General features: G+C 43.3%; 1 protein-coding gene across 1 annotated transcript; it reads left to right on the top strand.

Moving 5' to 3' along the window:
- Positions 1–1,363: 1,363 nt before the first annotated feature.
- Positions 1,364–13,540, top strand: LOC143982296 (large ribosomal subunit protein uL2). Its single transcript, XM_077480889.1, has 6 exons — positions 1,364–1,384; positions 5,224–5,367; positions 6,657–6,798; positions 10,057–10,275; positions 10,437–10,552; positions 13,339–13,540. The coding sequence occupies exons 2-6, from the start codon at positions 5,230–5,232 to the stop codon at positions 13,495–13,497; spliced, it is 774 nt and encodes a 257-aa protein (XP_077337015.1). The 5' UTR covers positions 1,364–1,384; positions 5,224–5,229; the 3' UTR covers positions 13,498–13,540.
- The last annotated feature ends 290 nt before the right edge of the window (positions 13,541–13,830 follow it).

Raw genomic sequence — 13,830 nt, 5'->3', positions numbered from 1 at the left:
TCACTGTGGGGAGATGCTTTTACTAAGGGAAGACATAGATCCCTGTACTTGCTTAGCAGGAACACAGGATCAATGTCTTCCACACTGGCAGAATGGCAAACTGCCTTGTTTATATAGGCAGACCACTAGGCGAGTATATAAGTGATCCTGTGCAGGGCGACTGCCCTGTAGGAGTAAATCTGCTATCAGGCGATCGGAAACTGGTTAAGACTATATCATGGCTCTGGCTGGCTCTGTCACAGTGTGTCACATAACATGGCTGCTAGGTGCTGATTTTGTGAACTTCTGACCAGTAAGTGCCTGCTGTCTGTGAGTTCTGATACCACCCATTATGCCAGAGAGACAGACACAGTGCAATGTAGTCTATTCACAGACACCCCTAAATCACACCTGTGTTGAAGCCCAACGATTGGATCTGCTTCCCCTCTATTCCTGGTGCTGGACATCATCAACTGAGCTTAGTTGCCTCTCTCTGCCCGTCGCCGCCACCGCCTGCCTCTCAGGTCTCACTCTCCGGGCCCCGGATACTACTGGGTGGGGAGCGAGGAAAATCACTGCCGGTGAAGGCAAGGAAATAAGCAGGCAGGCGGCTGGCCGGGATTTGAGCCAAGGCAGAAGAACATGTGAGCGGAGCTGAATGGGCTGGAAACTGAAGAAATAGTCCATCCACTCTGACCAGCACATCATCATCAGAAAGGGACACAGATAATGGAAAAAATACACCCCCTAAGCTAGTTGGAGCACTGTAATTCAGATTTTTTTATTTATTTTGCACTGACTTTGAAAATTGCCCCAGCCCCTGTTGAAGTCAAAACCGGGAACAGAATTGGTCCGGGGGCAGTGTCCTCAATCCGGGGACTGTCCCCTGAAACGGGGGACATCTGGACACCCTACTGTAAGGGTTTACAACCACTTTAAGTGCCCAGTAGGCAAGTGGTTAACTTGTAATCACCACTAAAAAAGAGGCCCGGTCTTAAAGTGGTTAAGTAGTTGCAGTTTCTGTGAAGTTGTCTTTTTTTTAGACAGAATGTATTCCTCAGGATAAACCTTTTTACAAAACTCATCTCTGCCAAGACTTTCCCAAAGCTAAGCAGAGAATGCTCCTGAGGGAAGACTACAAAGAGCACGTGTGACCTCTAACTAACGAGCAGCCAGAAACCTAGTAACACATAATAAACCCGTGCTCGGTGACGGCCGGGCTTTAATTCGTTATTAATTAACAACGTTATAATCGGTTTCAAAGGCTTTGCCCAATTCAAATATGGCCGCCAAGGTTTTATTTTCGTGACGTACCTTCCCATGTAGCCTTGCGCAGTCTCTTTCTCCGGAAGAAATCCGCCTCCTGGTGCTGGGAACTTCCTCTTCGTGGATAGCCCGGGCCTAGGTAGGATGATAGTGTTGTGTCTCCGTTTTGTAATCCGTTGTGGAGGGCGGCCATCCCGCCTCGTTAGTTCACATTGTATATCAGAACGGGGTTGTGCACTCCGCTTGGTGCTGGTAGACGGAGTATTGGTGGGATTGGAGGAGGAATTATGGGTATTATCGGGGAAGCAGGGCTCGGGTGCCGGGCCGGCTTTGCTGATCACCCATAGTGCTAGGATTGTAGGAGAGTGACTGGGCAGTAATGATTCTAAGAATACAAGACATTGATAGAAGCACGTCGTGTGTGTGTATATATAATATATATGTGTGACATGGAGCTGGGCTGCCTTCTCTTCTGTGTTGTCATTTCTCCATGTCCAATTATTTCACCCCCGTGTGTACGATTTATAATAAGTAAGCTTATGGCTGTGTGGATCATACATAAATTAACATACAATAGTAGTTTTGATATCTAAACCTGGCAGATGATGACCTCCGGGTGAGCCGAAGTTTCTATCCCATATACTACCTTTCAGTTGGGTTCACACTTATGCGATTGCAGACATCGCATGTGATTAGCACGATCACATGCAATGCAAATTGAGCTATACAGTTTGCATGACTGAAATCGCATTGCATTCGCATCAAAATGGTGCCGGACAATTCCCCCCCCCCCCCCCCTTTTTTTTTTTTCTTCTTTTGGGTCCGTACTGGAATCGGATCACATGGGTGTTCAGACCCATGCTATTAGTTTTGCATCTGGTTCTACAGTTCGCACTGCATTCTGCAACCGATTTTATTTTTTGGGGGTGCTGGTAACTCTACGTTGACGTCCACGTTGGTTTGAAGATGTCAGTGTGAACTGTCTGTGTTTCAGATGCGGTGTGGGAACCTGCACAGGAATCGCTATGGTTCCCACATTGCACCAGTGTGACCCGATCCTTCGTGTCCATAGCTCTAAAGACAGGAATTCAATAAAAGTCCTACATCTGATCGAGACCACGCTGGTGTGATTTTTTTTTTTTTTGCCTACGTTTGCTGTAATGCTTTGCTATGACAATCGCGTTTATTCTCTGATGCCCATTCCTGTCAATGCGACATGGCGCAGTGTGACTTCAAAGGTGCAAGTGCTTCTTTTGGTGCATTTATGCCCATAGACTTTAAAGGGAGCACATGTGGTGTGGGGGTATTTTTTCTTTTTTTTTTTTTGCAGTTTGTTTAAAACTCCCTGAATGTGGAGTTCTGTTAACCCCCTTGGCACTGGCTGCTCGCAAATATGCGGTCTCAGCGGGTGGGTCTGAGCGGCCGCATAAGCGAGCAGCCGAGGGATTAAAAAGGATGTTTAGATTCATTATTAGTTTTAAATACAACTGTGCTGAGAGCGTATGCTCCCGATCGCTACTTGCAATCGGGAGCTTTCTGATCACATGACAGCCAAATACGGCCGTCACATGATCATAAACGCAGCCTCTTGCCATTCTAAACCCCTTTTAAAAGGGCCAGGAGGCGCCAAAAGGTTAAGATTCCTCCTCCCTTTAACAGTATTGTGAGTTTTTAGTTTGGGGCGGGGTACCTGCCCACAACCTCTTGGGGCACGCAAGGGTTCTCTTTTTATTTTTTTATTTTTTAATCTATATGTTCTTCAAAAAGTCCTTCGCTACTACCATTTTTTTTTTTTTGTACATGATTATTTTAAGTGGAAGTTCAGCCTAAAACTAAAATCTTAGACCCCTTTTACACTGGAGGCATTTTTGAGGTGCTAAAAATAGCACCTGTAAAACGGTAAGGACGGCGCTGGATCCCTGGCCAGGTAAGTGTCCTTATATTAAAAGTCAGCAGCTAAAGTTCTTGTAGCTGCTGACTTTTTTATTTTTTGTGAAACTGAAGATTATCTTTAACCACTGGCCTCGTTTTGAGATTTTGGTGTTTACATGTTTAAAACTTTCTATTTTTTGCTAGAACATTACTTGGAACCCCCAAACATTATATATTTTCTAACACCTTAGAGAATAAAATGACGGTCATTGCAATACTTTTTTTCACACCGTATTTTGCAGTGGTCTTACAAGCGCACCTTTTTTGGAAATAAATGAATATAGAGTGTGTGTATCTATATCTATCTCCAACATATCACGCTTCAAAATTGCACCCACTCGTGGAATGGCATCAAACTTTTACCCTCAATCTCCATATGCAACGTTTTTTACAGGTTGCATGTTTTGCATTACAAAGGAAGTCTAGGGCTAGCATTATTGCTCTCGCGCTACAGATCATGGCGATAACTCGCATGTGTGGTTTGTTTGTTTCTGCATGAGAGCCCGACAGGGCGCTTTAAAAAAATTTTCTTGATTTAATTTTTTCGCTGTTGTAAAAAAATAAAATTGGGTCACTTTTATTCCTATTACAAGGAATGTAAACAGCCCTTGTAATAGAAAAAAAAACAGGACAGGACCTCTTAAATATGAGATCTGGGGTCAAAAAGTCCTCAGATCTCATATTTGGACTTAAATGCAAAAAAAATTAATTTGTCATTTGAAAAAAGACAACAGAAAATTGTGCCTTTTTGATGCCTCTTCTGCCCTTCTATGGTAGAGATGGGTGGGGGCCATCTTTCCCTCACTTGCCTCCATACCCAGCAACATGAAGGACCCGATCGCCTCTGCCGCTACAGGCGGTGGAGGGGGGGCCCTTTCCCGCTGCCGATAATGGTGAGCTTGTGGCGAATCCGCTGCAGAGACCACAATTATCGTAAACACTCGCTGACTCTAAAGAGCAATACCTCTGTTGTGGCAGCAGCTGCTGCCGTTACCGTGATATCCATCGTCAAACTGCTGATGTCCATGAGCCGGTCTGTAAGTGGTTACGATTTCTCTTCACCTCCTAACTAAAAGGTGTCTAAGAATGCATGATCTTTTCTTAATAAAGCAATCCTGATAGATTAAAAATATAAAACATGCATGATTTTGCAGCAGCACTAGTGAACCTAAGCTGAACTTTTGACTTCTAATTTTGGCTACATGGCTTCTCCTTGCTGTATATGCAAGCACTTCTCTGAATAGGTCGAAGTCTAGATAACCTATTCTGCTTATAGTACCCCATTAACATGCTTATTAGTTTACTAATGTTTTTTTCACCTTGAGAAACTATTTGAGGCCATCACAATTATCATACCCATTTCTAATATGGATCACTAGCATTTAAGAGAAGTATAGACATTTTTTTTTTGCCACACTTCTCTTGTGGGTCACAGGATTGCACTTTTTTTTTCTGCTCTACTGCGACCCAGAATCGGCATACAATGAGCCAATGCCCATTGTCGGCAAATGTCACAGAGCTGCTTTAGGCCCTGGAAGGATCCAGACGACAAAGATGCCTGATTGGCAGCAAGCTTGGCATCTCTACAGCTTTTTCCAAGCAGCTTTCCATGGGTGCACTTGCTGAAGAGGAGGAGCCTGGAGCACCAACAAGGGACTCAAGAAGTGGATCAGGGCTGCTGTGTGCAAACCCCTTGCACAGAGCAGGTAAGTATAACATGTTTATTCTAATAAAAAAAGCTTTTAATAGCTTTGTCTTCTCATTGAGTATGCAAGATGTTTACATGATTTGTTGTGGTGTGGAAATCCTTTCCACAGTGAAACATTTAACAGCCTAAAGCTAACTTATGAAATGGTTCACAATTTTAGTTATTTAACACCACACCACAACTTTTATGAAAGTATTCTTGCAATATGTCAGTTTTAGCTGTTGTATGTTTGGTAAATTAGGTTTTTTACTAGTTTTGGAGTATATTTTAGCTTTGTGGCTGTTTGGTTTTGCATATCAAATAACAAAATATCTTTGCAACACTTTTGTTTTTTTTAGTGCACCATGGGACGTGTAATCAGGGGACAGAGAAAAGGTGCTGGGTCTGTTTTCAGAGCCCATGTAAAGCACAGGAAAGGACCTGCTAAGCTCAGGGCTGTCGACTTCGCAGAAAGGCATGGCTACATCAAGGGCATTGTGAAAGTGAGTACCATTTATCCAATGCTAGTTTGTATGGCTTTCTTTTTCCTGAGGATTAAGTATATGTGCATTTGTGGTTACAGCATCTGAAACTTGCATGTTGCCCAAAAGGTTTATCACATGTGTTAGTGCATTGTGTGCCTGCTGTGACCAAGTTGGACTCCAAGCTGGTGACCCTAACACAATTGCACGAAAGGCAGATAACGCTGTCTTTGGCATTTACCATCGAAGGGCAGAGTGAAATGCAGTTACCCCTTGCCCATTCATTTTGGCTGTGGGGGGGGGGGGGGGGGGAGAATTAAAGCCATCTGGCTACCATCACTTTGATAATGAAGGCACATTGGAGGAAATGAATTTAAAGTATCTGGAACGACTTCCCTGGGCATAAAAGAAAAAATGCTGCACCAACAATTAGTCAATAGAAAGCAGTGGCAAGATTAATGACAGAATGCTTGACGGCTATAAAACAAAGATTCATTTTTTCCTTTCGCCTCCTATATTTTGAGGTCACTTTAGACTATGTAAAAGTTGAAAATAAGGGATTTTAGCATAATCTTCATTAATAATGGATCTCTGCCTACTTATAGTTGTAAAGGTGGAAGGTTTTTTCACTTTCATGCATTCAATGCAATGAAGGTTAAAAAAAAAATAAAAAAAACTTGTGTGCTGCTCCCAGCCCCACAATACTTATCCAAATCCAGTGCTGTGCATAGGCGCCTCGGGTCTCCCTCTGTTCATTGGCTGAGACAGAGCAGCAGGAGCCATTAGCTCCCACTGCTGTCAAACACAGCCAGTGAAGAGTGAGTGAACCCAGGCCTCAGGAGTGAGCACGCATGAGTACCCCTAGGGCAAGCTGCATGCTCTGGGAAGCACTCCACGGGGGGGGGGGGGGGGGATGAGGAGTACTAGCAGGGGACCTGAGGATTGGGGCTGCTCTGTGCAAAACTATTGTACAGAACAGGTAAGTGTGACCTATTTTTAAAATGCAAAATATCAAGTGTTAGTGCCACTTTATGATGTAAGGGGTTAGAAAATGTATTTGCTATCCAGAGTAAATTGGTAAAGTGGGTAATCAACATATTTTTTTACAGGGTTCTTTTGCCTTAAATTCCTATTTTCTTTTTTATTTATTTCGACATGTTGAAGTCTTGAGGAAGATCTAGTTATAAATTAAAGCATATAGACAGTAGTTCTCTGGTAACTGTTGGAAAAATGTTTACTTTTTTATCATTGAAATACATTATTTTACTTTTTTTTTTTTTTTTTTTTTTTTTTTTTTTTTTTTCCTGCAGGACATTATCCACGATCCTGGCCGTGGAGCTCCACTTGCTAAAGTTGCCTTCCGTGACCCTTACAGGTTCAAAAAGAGGACTGAACTTTTCATTGCGGCTGAGGGTATCCATACCGGTCAATTTGTGTACTGTGGCAAGAAAGGTAAAATGGCAGTCCAATCCTAGAATCATTTAAATGACTACTGAAAACGCAGCCCTTCAAATTCAATTCACTTTAAGGCTGGATTCACACCTATGCTTTTTTTTTTTTTTTTTTGTCCTATTTGCACTACAGAATTTGTTCCATAGGAAACAATGTTAAATGGACTGTAGTGCAAAAAGCACTAAAAAATGCATAGGTGTGATTCCAGCCTAACACAAGGTGATACAAATTGAACTGACAAGTTGTTCCAGTCTGGCCACAAAATGGTTTTCTGTAGCGGTCGAAGTATTAACCCTGCAGTCTCCTAAGTATACTTTTTTCTTATTGATTTAAGACTACCTAGTTTTACCATTGTAATCATGATTATTGGTCTGTTTGACATTTCACAGACTTGATTTATTCTAAAAAAAAAAAAAAACTTTGCAAATCCTTTAACCACTTGACAACTGGGCACTTAAACACCCTTAAAGAGGAAGTAAACCCTGATGGGTTTACTTCCTCTTTCATTCCCTGAAAAGCATAATGGACTACTATGCATCGCATAGTAGCCCATTATGTGTCACTTACCTGACACAGGAGCCAGCAATGTCACCGCTGTCCCCTGTAGTCCGGCGCATCCATCTTTTCGGTGGGGTCTCGCAGCTCCGCCGCTGTCATTCGGTGGAGCCGCGATGACGTCACTCCCGCGCATGCGCACGGGAGCCGACACGCGCGGCAGCTCCATTGTTGGAAATGCCGCGCTCAGTGCGCCTGCGCACCGCTGTCTACGGCACATGCTGTCTTCGGGCAAATATCTCCTAAACCGTATAGGTTTAGGAGACATTCTTGGACCTACAGGTAAGCCTTAATCTAGGCTTACCTGTAGGTCAAAGTGGTTTGTAAGGGTTTACAACCACTTTAATAACCAGACCAATTTTCAGCTTTCAGTGCTCTCACAATTTGAGTGACAGTTACTCAGTCATGCAACACTGTACCCATATGACATTTTTTGTCCTTTTTTTTTTTCACACACATAGAGCTTTCTTTTGGTGGTATTTGATCGCCTCTGGGTTTTTTATTTGTGCTATAAATTAAAAAATACAGAACATTTTGTAAAAAAAACATGCATTTTTCTTCCTTTCGATTAATTTTTTTTTGTAAATAAGTAATTTTTCTTCATAAATTTGGCCAAAAATGTATACTGCTAAATATTTTTTAGTAAAAATAACCCAAATTAGTGGAAATTTTTTATTCTCTGTGAAAGTTATAGGGTGTACAAGCTATGGTGCCAATTGCTGAAAATGTATCAATTTGATCACACTTGATGTACTGACAGCCCATCTCATTTCTTGAGACCCTAACAAGCCAGTAAAGTACAAAAACGCCCCAAATGACCCCATTTTAGAAAGTAGACATTCCAAGGTATTTAGTACATGGCATAGTTAGTTTTTTGAACTTGTCATTTTTTCCCACAATTCTTTGCAAAATGAATTTTTTTTTAAATTTAATTTTTTTTTCACACCAAATTGTCAGAACAGGTTATTTCTCTCACACAGCATGTACATTCAACAAATGAAACCCCAAAATATATTCTGCTGCTTCTCCTGAGTACGGCAATACCACATGTGTGAGACTTTTACACTGCCTGGCCACATACACAGGCCCAACATTGAAGTAGCAACTTCAGGCGTTCTAGGAGCATAAATTACCCATCTTATCTCTCAACCACCTATTACACTTTTGAAGGCCCTGGAGCACCAGGACAATGGAAACGCCCACAAAGTGACCCCATTTTGGAAAGCAAACGCCCCAATGTATAATCTGAGGCATAATGAGTCTTTTGAATGGTTCATTTTTTTTTTCCCCAAAGTTTTTTGAAAATGTGGAAAAAATATGAAAATGCATTTTCTTTTTTTTACAAAAAGTTGTCCATTTTATAAGATATTTCCAACACATAGCATGTACATAGCAAAAATGACACCCCAAAATATATTCTGCTACTCCTCCTGAGTATGGCGATACCACATGTGTGAGACTTTTTACACAGCCTGGCCACATAGAGGCCCAACATCTAAGAAGCAGCATCAGGTGTTCTAGGAACATAAATTGCGCATCCAATTTCCTTACAATCTATCACATTTTTGAAGCCCTTCATATTTCTAACATAGCACGTACATATCAAGAATTACACCCTAAAATACATTCTGCTGAGTAAGGGGTAAACAAAAAAATTGCCTCTGGTTTTAGTAGTCCAATTGTCCACAGGAGGAGAGCCCTGATCCAGGCAGCAGGCAGGGACGTGGTCAGCGACCAGTGAATGGAGTTGTCCAGGCAGCAGGCAGGAATATTGTCCATCCTGGTAGTAAGCAGGAACATGGTCCATGTAGCAGGCTATGAAATAATGGGGAAAGGGGTAGAGGCTTCTCCCGCCCAAATCTCTTTGAATCCTTTTGAGTCTCCAGTCCCTAATTCGGGAATAAGAAAACTAAAGAATTTGTTTTCTTCATCCAGAAAAACTATTCTGGAGCCCCTCACATATGTGAGACCCCTTTGTTCCCACTAGCATAGCAGGGTGAAAGATCAAGCCAAGAGGCAGAAAAACTTGGTCAAACAGTCCATGGTCAGTTCCAGAGAAGGCAGAGGCAGGTACAGTTTAGCGTTAGGCAGAAGCTTGGTCGTATAACAGGCGAGGGTCAGTTCCGGAGAAGGCAGAGGTATGTACAGTTCAGTGCAGTGGCATAAGGGGGGTGGAGGGAAATGAGAATTACGTTTACCATACTTCCCTAATAATGTAGAGAAGTATAACGGCGGAAGTCATTGGACGGAGCGATCACATGGTAAAGGGCCGCTGCCATTGGCCCTTTACCGCGATCCATGTTGCGCCGGGTCCTGTGAACCCGGCGAGCACGGATGTTCTGGTGTGCGTGCCCGAGGGGGCGCGCAGGAACGATTCTCCAGGAGGACGTCATATGACGGCCTTCCAGAGATAATAAACCGACCTGTAGCCGTCATTTGGCTATAGGCTGGTTATTAAGTGGTTAATGTTTCCTTTTGAAATTACTAGCTCTCTTGCTGATCATTGCAATGGGTTCAGCTCATTGACATGAAACAAGAATTCAGATAAGCGCTTAAAATTCTCTAATATTATAATTTCCTTCCAGGTTAGTGATTATTGAAATCAGTGGGCCAGACTAGCAGATGTAAAACTGCTTTTGGACTGTTACTTTTGTGTTGATCCTGAAAAACTTGGCTAACTTTTTTATTTTATTTAACTTTTAGCTCAGCTAAACATTGGTAATGTCCTCCCTGTTGGCACCATGCCCGAAGGAACTATTGTTTGTTGTGTAGAAGAGAAGCCAGGTGATCGTGGCAAGTTGGCTCGTGCATCTGGCAACTATGCTACAGTCATCTCCCACAATCCTGAAACAAAGAAGACCAGAGTAAAGCTGCCCTCTGGCTCCAAGAAAGTTATCTCTTCTGCAAACAGAGCAATCGTTGGTGAGTGCTTCAGCCCAGTTAGCCGGCCAGAATGTTTGGCCTTGTTGCGTTAAAATGCAAGCCTCTTACTCCTTGATTGCATATTATGTATTGCTGTGTGTCCCTTACCAACTGTGTTTTTTTTTTTTTTTTTTTTTTTTTTTTTTTTTTTTTTAATGCAGGAGTTGTTGCTGGTGGCGGACGTATTGATAAGCCCATCCTGAAGGCAGGTCGTGCCTACCACAAATATAAGGCTAAGAGAAACTGCTGGCCGCGTGTCCGTGGTGTGGCTATGAATGTAAGTGTGGTCTCCAATTTATTTATTTTTTCTCCAGCCATAAATCTTTGTATGTTCTAGCTTGAGCGGTGAGTGGCCCCGTTGCCTTGTGGGATGTGTCCCAGAAAACAATGGGGCCATTTACAAAGCGTAGTAGGAAACGGGCAGTGAAGCCGCAAAGCTCCACTGCCTGTTTCCCTTCGTTAGGATGGAGGCGCTGGCAGCCGATCCGATAGACGGGGTGACCAACATCACAGGTTCGTTGGACAGGTAAGTGTCCTTATTAAAAGTCAGCAGCTACAGTGTGCTCCTTTTCCGGCAGAACATTACAGCTGACAGCACAAATCCTTTGGGAAAAACCTGACAGGCTGGTTGTACGCCAAGTTGGTCGATCGACTTGTACAACCATGGTTCCCATACATGGGTTAAAATTGGCTGGTCCTATCTGAATTTTGAACCATAAGATGTACAGTCACTAATCTGGTGTTCAGTAGCCACAGGTCCTGTTAGCTGCTGAATAAAATAGCCAATACACAGTGTGATAGGTTTTGCCAAAAATATAAGCAATCTTGTGTGTGGTGGTTTTTTTATTTAGAACCACAAAGCCAAAAGACAGGGTCTGTTATTTAAAGTGATTGTAAACCTAGTTACACCACTTGCCTACAGATAAGCCTAAAAATAAGGCTTACCTATAGGTACTGCAAATATCTCCTAAACCTGCATGGTTTAGTAGATGTTTACCATATACGCTTGCGCCATCGGCACGACCGTTCCAATTTCTAAAGGGCCCGTGACCGGCAGCTCCCGTGACTCTGGCCAGACAGCCGGAGTTCACGACCCTGGAGGGAAGAGGGGTGAAGATTGATGCAGGGACATCGTGGGCTTCGTTTGCAGGTATGTGGCACATAATGGGCTAGTATGTTATGCTTCTACTTTACAAGGAACAAAAGGGGACGTAAAACCCATTAGGGATTACTTCCTATTTAAGGATGACTACCAAGCCATGTAAATGCTAAATAATAGTGCCCAACTGAACAGAGGACTGCCAGCGCTTGGCACAGATTTTAGTCTTTAATAAAGAACTGTCTTGCATACAGCTGGTATTAGCTTTTTTTCATTTCTCAGTACACAATCTGCACACTGGCTTCAGTGGAGTATGACTTTTAGCAATGAGACTAACCACTTGAAAAGGTTTTGTCCCTTCACCATAACATTTTCTGAATTATGGCGATGCCTCTTTAAACTTTATAGTAGTAGTGAAACCCATTTGGTCATCACCTGTAGGTAAAGTGAATATCTCCTAAATGTACACAGTTTATGAAATATTCACCCTGCATGCAGCCAGTGACATCTCTGGCACATGCGCGCTAAAGATCTGGCATACCTTGCCAGGACAACAGAGCTTTGTACTTGAACTGAGGGATCCTGCGTGAGAGTGATGCCAACGTGGCTCCAGCCAATTGCCTAGCCGGAGCACTCGAACCTGGGATAGAGGTCAGCCGGTGACAGCTCAGTGCTGGAGGGTTTGATTCCAAGGTGAGTATTTTGTACTGTGCTTCGCAAACTAGCACATTATCCTATTGCCTTGTAGGGGTTCCCCCCCCCCCCCCCCCCCCATTTCTCCTATGGATCACAGGACTGCACTTCTGTGACCCATTTTCAGCCAACAGTAGCCTAAAGTCCACTGTCGGCCAACGTCACTCAGCTGTTCCAGGAGCTGGATCGATCCTGACCTCAGTCCGAGAGCCACCTAGATGCCTGAGATGGCACAGACTATCGCTGAGCTGCTGGAAGACTAAGCAAGCTGCACTCCAGCTTACAGTCAACTGCCCTCTGCTCAGAGGCGAAAGGGAAACTGACCAATCGACAGTGTGATCGTTCAATTTTCTGTGCAGTGGTGGTAGCAGACCGATGCATCGGATCCATGCTGTATCCCCACCTAGGTGAGGTATAACTTGAAAGCCCATACTTCTCCATGAATGAATTTTGAATGCTGTCAATACAAAGACTGCACATAATGGTTAGGCGTACTGACTGCTTTGCCACCCTAGCAGCTTGGTACAGTTTTTCCTTAAAGAGGAAGTAAACCCTGATGGGTTTACTTCCTCTTTTTTTCCCTGCAAAGGTAAAGCATAATGGACTACTATGCATCGCATAGTAGCTCATTATGTGTCACTTACCTGACACAGGAGCCAGCGAAGTCGCCGCTGATCCCTGTAGTCCGCCGCATCCATGTTGCTGGTGGCGTCTCGCAGCTCCGACGAATCACAGCGGCGAAGCCGCGATGACGTCACTCCCGCGCATGCGCACGGGAGTCGCGTCTCGCAGCTCCGCCGCTGCCACTCGGCGAAGCCGCGATGACGTCACTCCCGCGCATGCGCACGGGAGTCGACAAATTAGGCAAATCCATTCATGGATTTGCCGCATTTAGTGCGCCTGCGCGCCGCTGTCTACGGCGCATGCGCCGTAGACAGCGGTGCCCATTTTCGGGCAAATATCTCCTAAACCATATAGGTTTAGGAGATATTGCTTGGACCTACAGGTAAGCCTTAATCTAGGCTTACCTGTAGGTCCAAGTTGTTTGGAAGGGTTTACTTCCTCTTTAATGTTTTACTTTGTACTTTACTTTTTAACTTGCATATATAAAGAGTTACATTTATAATACTTTTTTTATTTTTTTAATGCATTGTGATAAAGAGTGGAACTTTAGCTCATATCTTGTTGAATAACATGCGTCCAGTTAATTTGCAGTGGATTATAGCAACCTATCCTCTAAACTTACTGACCTTTTACCTTTTTCTCTGCAGCCTGTAGAACATCCCTTCGGTGGTGGTAACCATCAGCACATTGGCAAACCTTCAACCATCAGGAGAGATGCTCCAGCTGGTCGCAAAGTCGGTCTTATTGCTGCTCGTCGTACTGGACGTCTGCGTGGCACAAAGACTGTGCAAGAAAAGGAGAACTAAAAATATTCCCTACATGATTTACATAATAAACTTTCAAAAACTTCTAAGATGGTGTGTTTTTAATTTATTGTAAATGCACAAGCAGAGCTAGATGTTTACTGATTTCATTTGTTGGTGGAGAGAGTTGAGCATATCGGGTAACTATATTTAGGACTTCTTATAACCGACTATAAAAACATTGCGTATAGGTATGTACGCAGAAGTAAAGATGGTGGGCCTATTCACACAACTGCAGCTTGTTGCACTGTGCTTAGCAGTGCAAAAAAGTCTGGGTTTGCATTTGGACTGTGCTCTGTTGAAAAATGTTTGTTTGTGCTGGAACATTCAAATGTT

The sequence above is a fragment of the Lithobates pipiens genome, unplaced genomic scaffold (genome assembly GCF_037356315.1).
Source record: "Lithobates pipiens isolate NorthernLeopardFrog02 unplaced genomic scaffold, aLitPip1_a1.2 Scaffold_16, whole genome shotgun sequence".
Classification (NCBI taxonomy): domain Eukaryota; kingdom Metazoa; phylum Chordata; class Amphibia; order Anura; family Ranidae; genus Lithobates; species Lithobates pipiens.
This window is presented reverse-complemented; position numbering and strand designations above follow the sequence as displayed.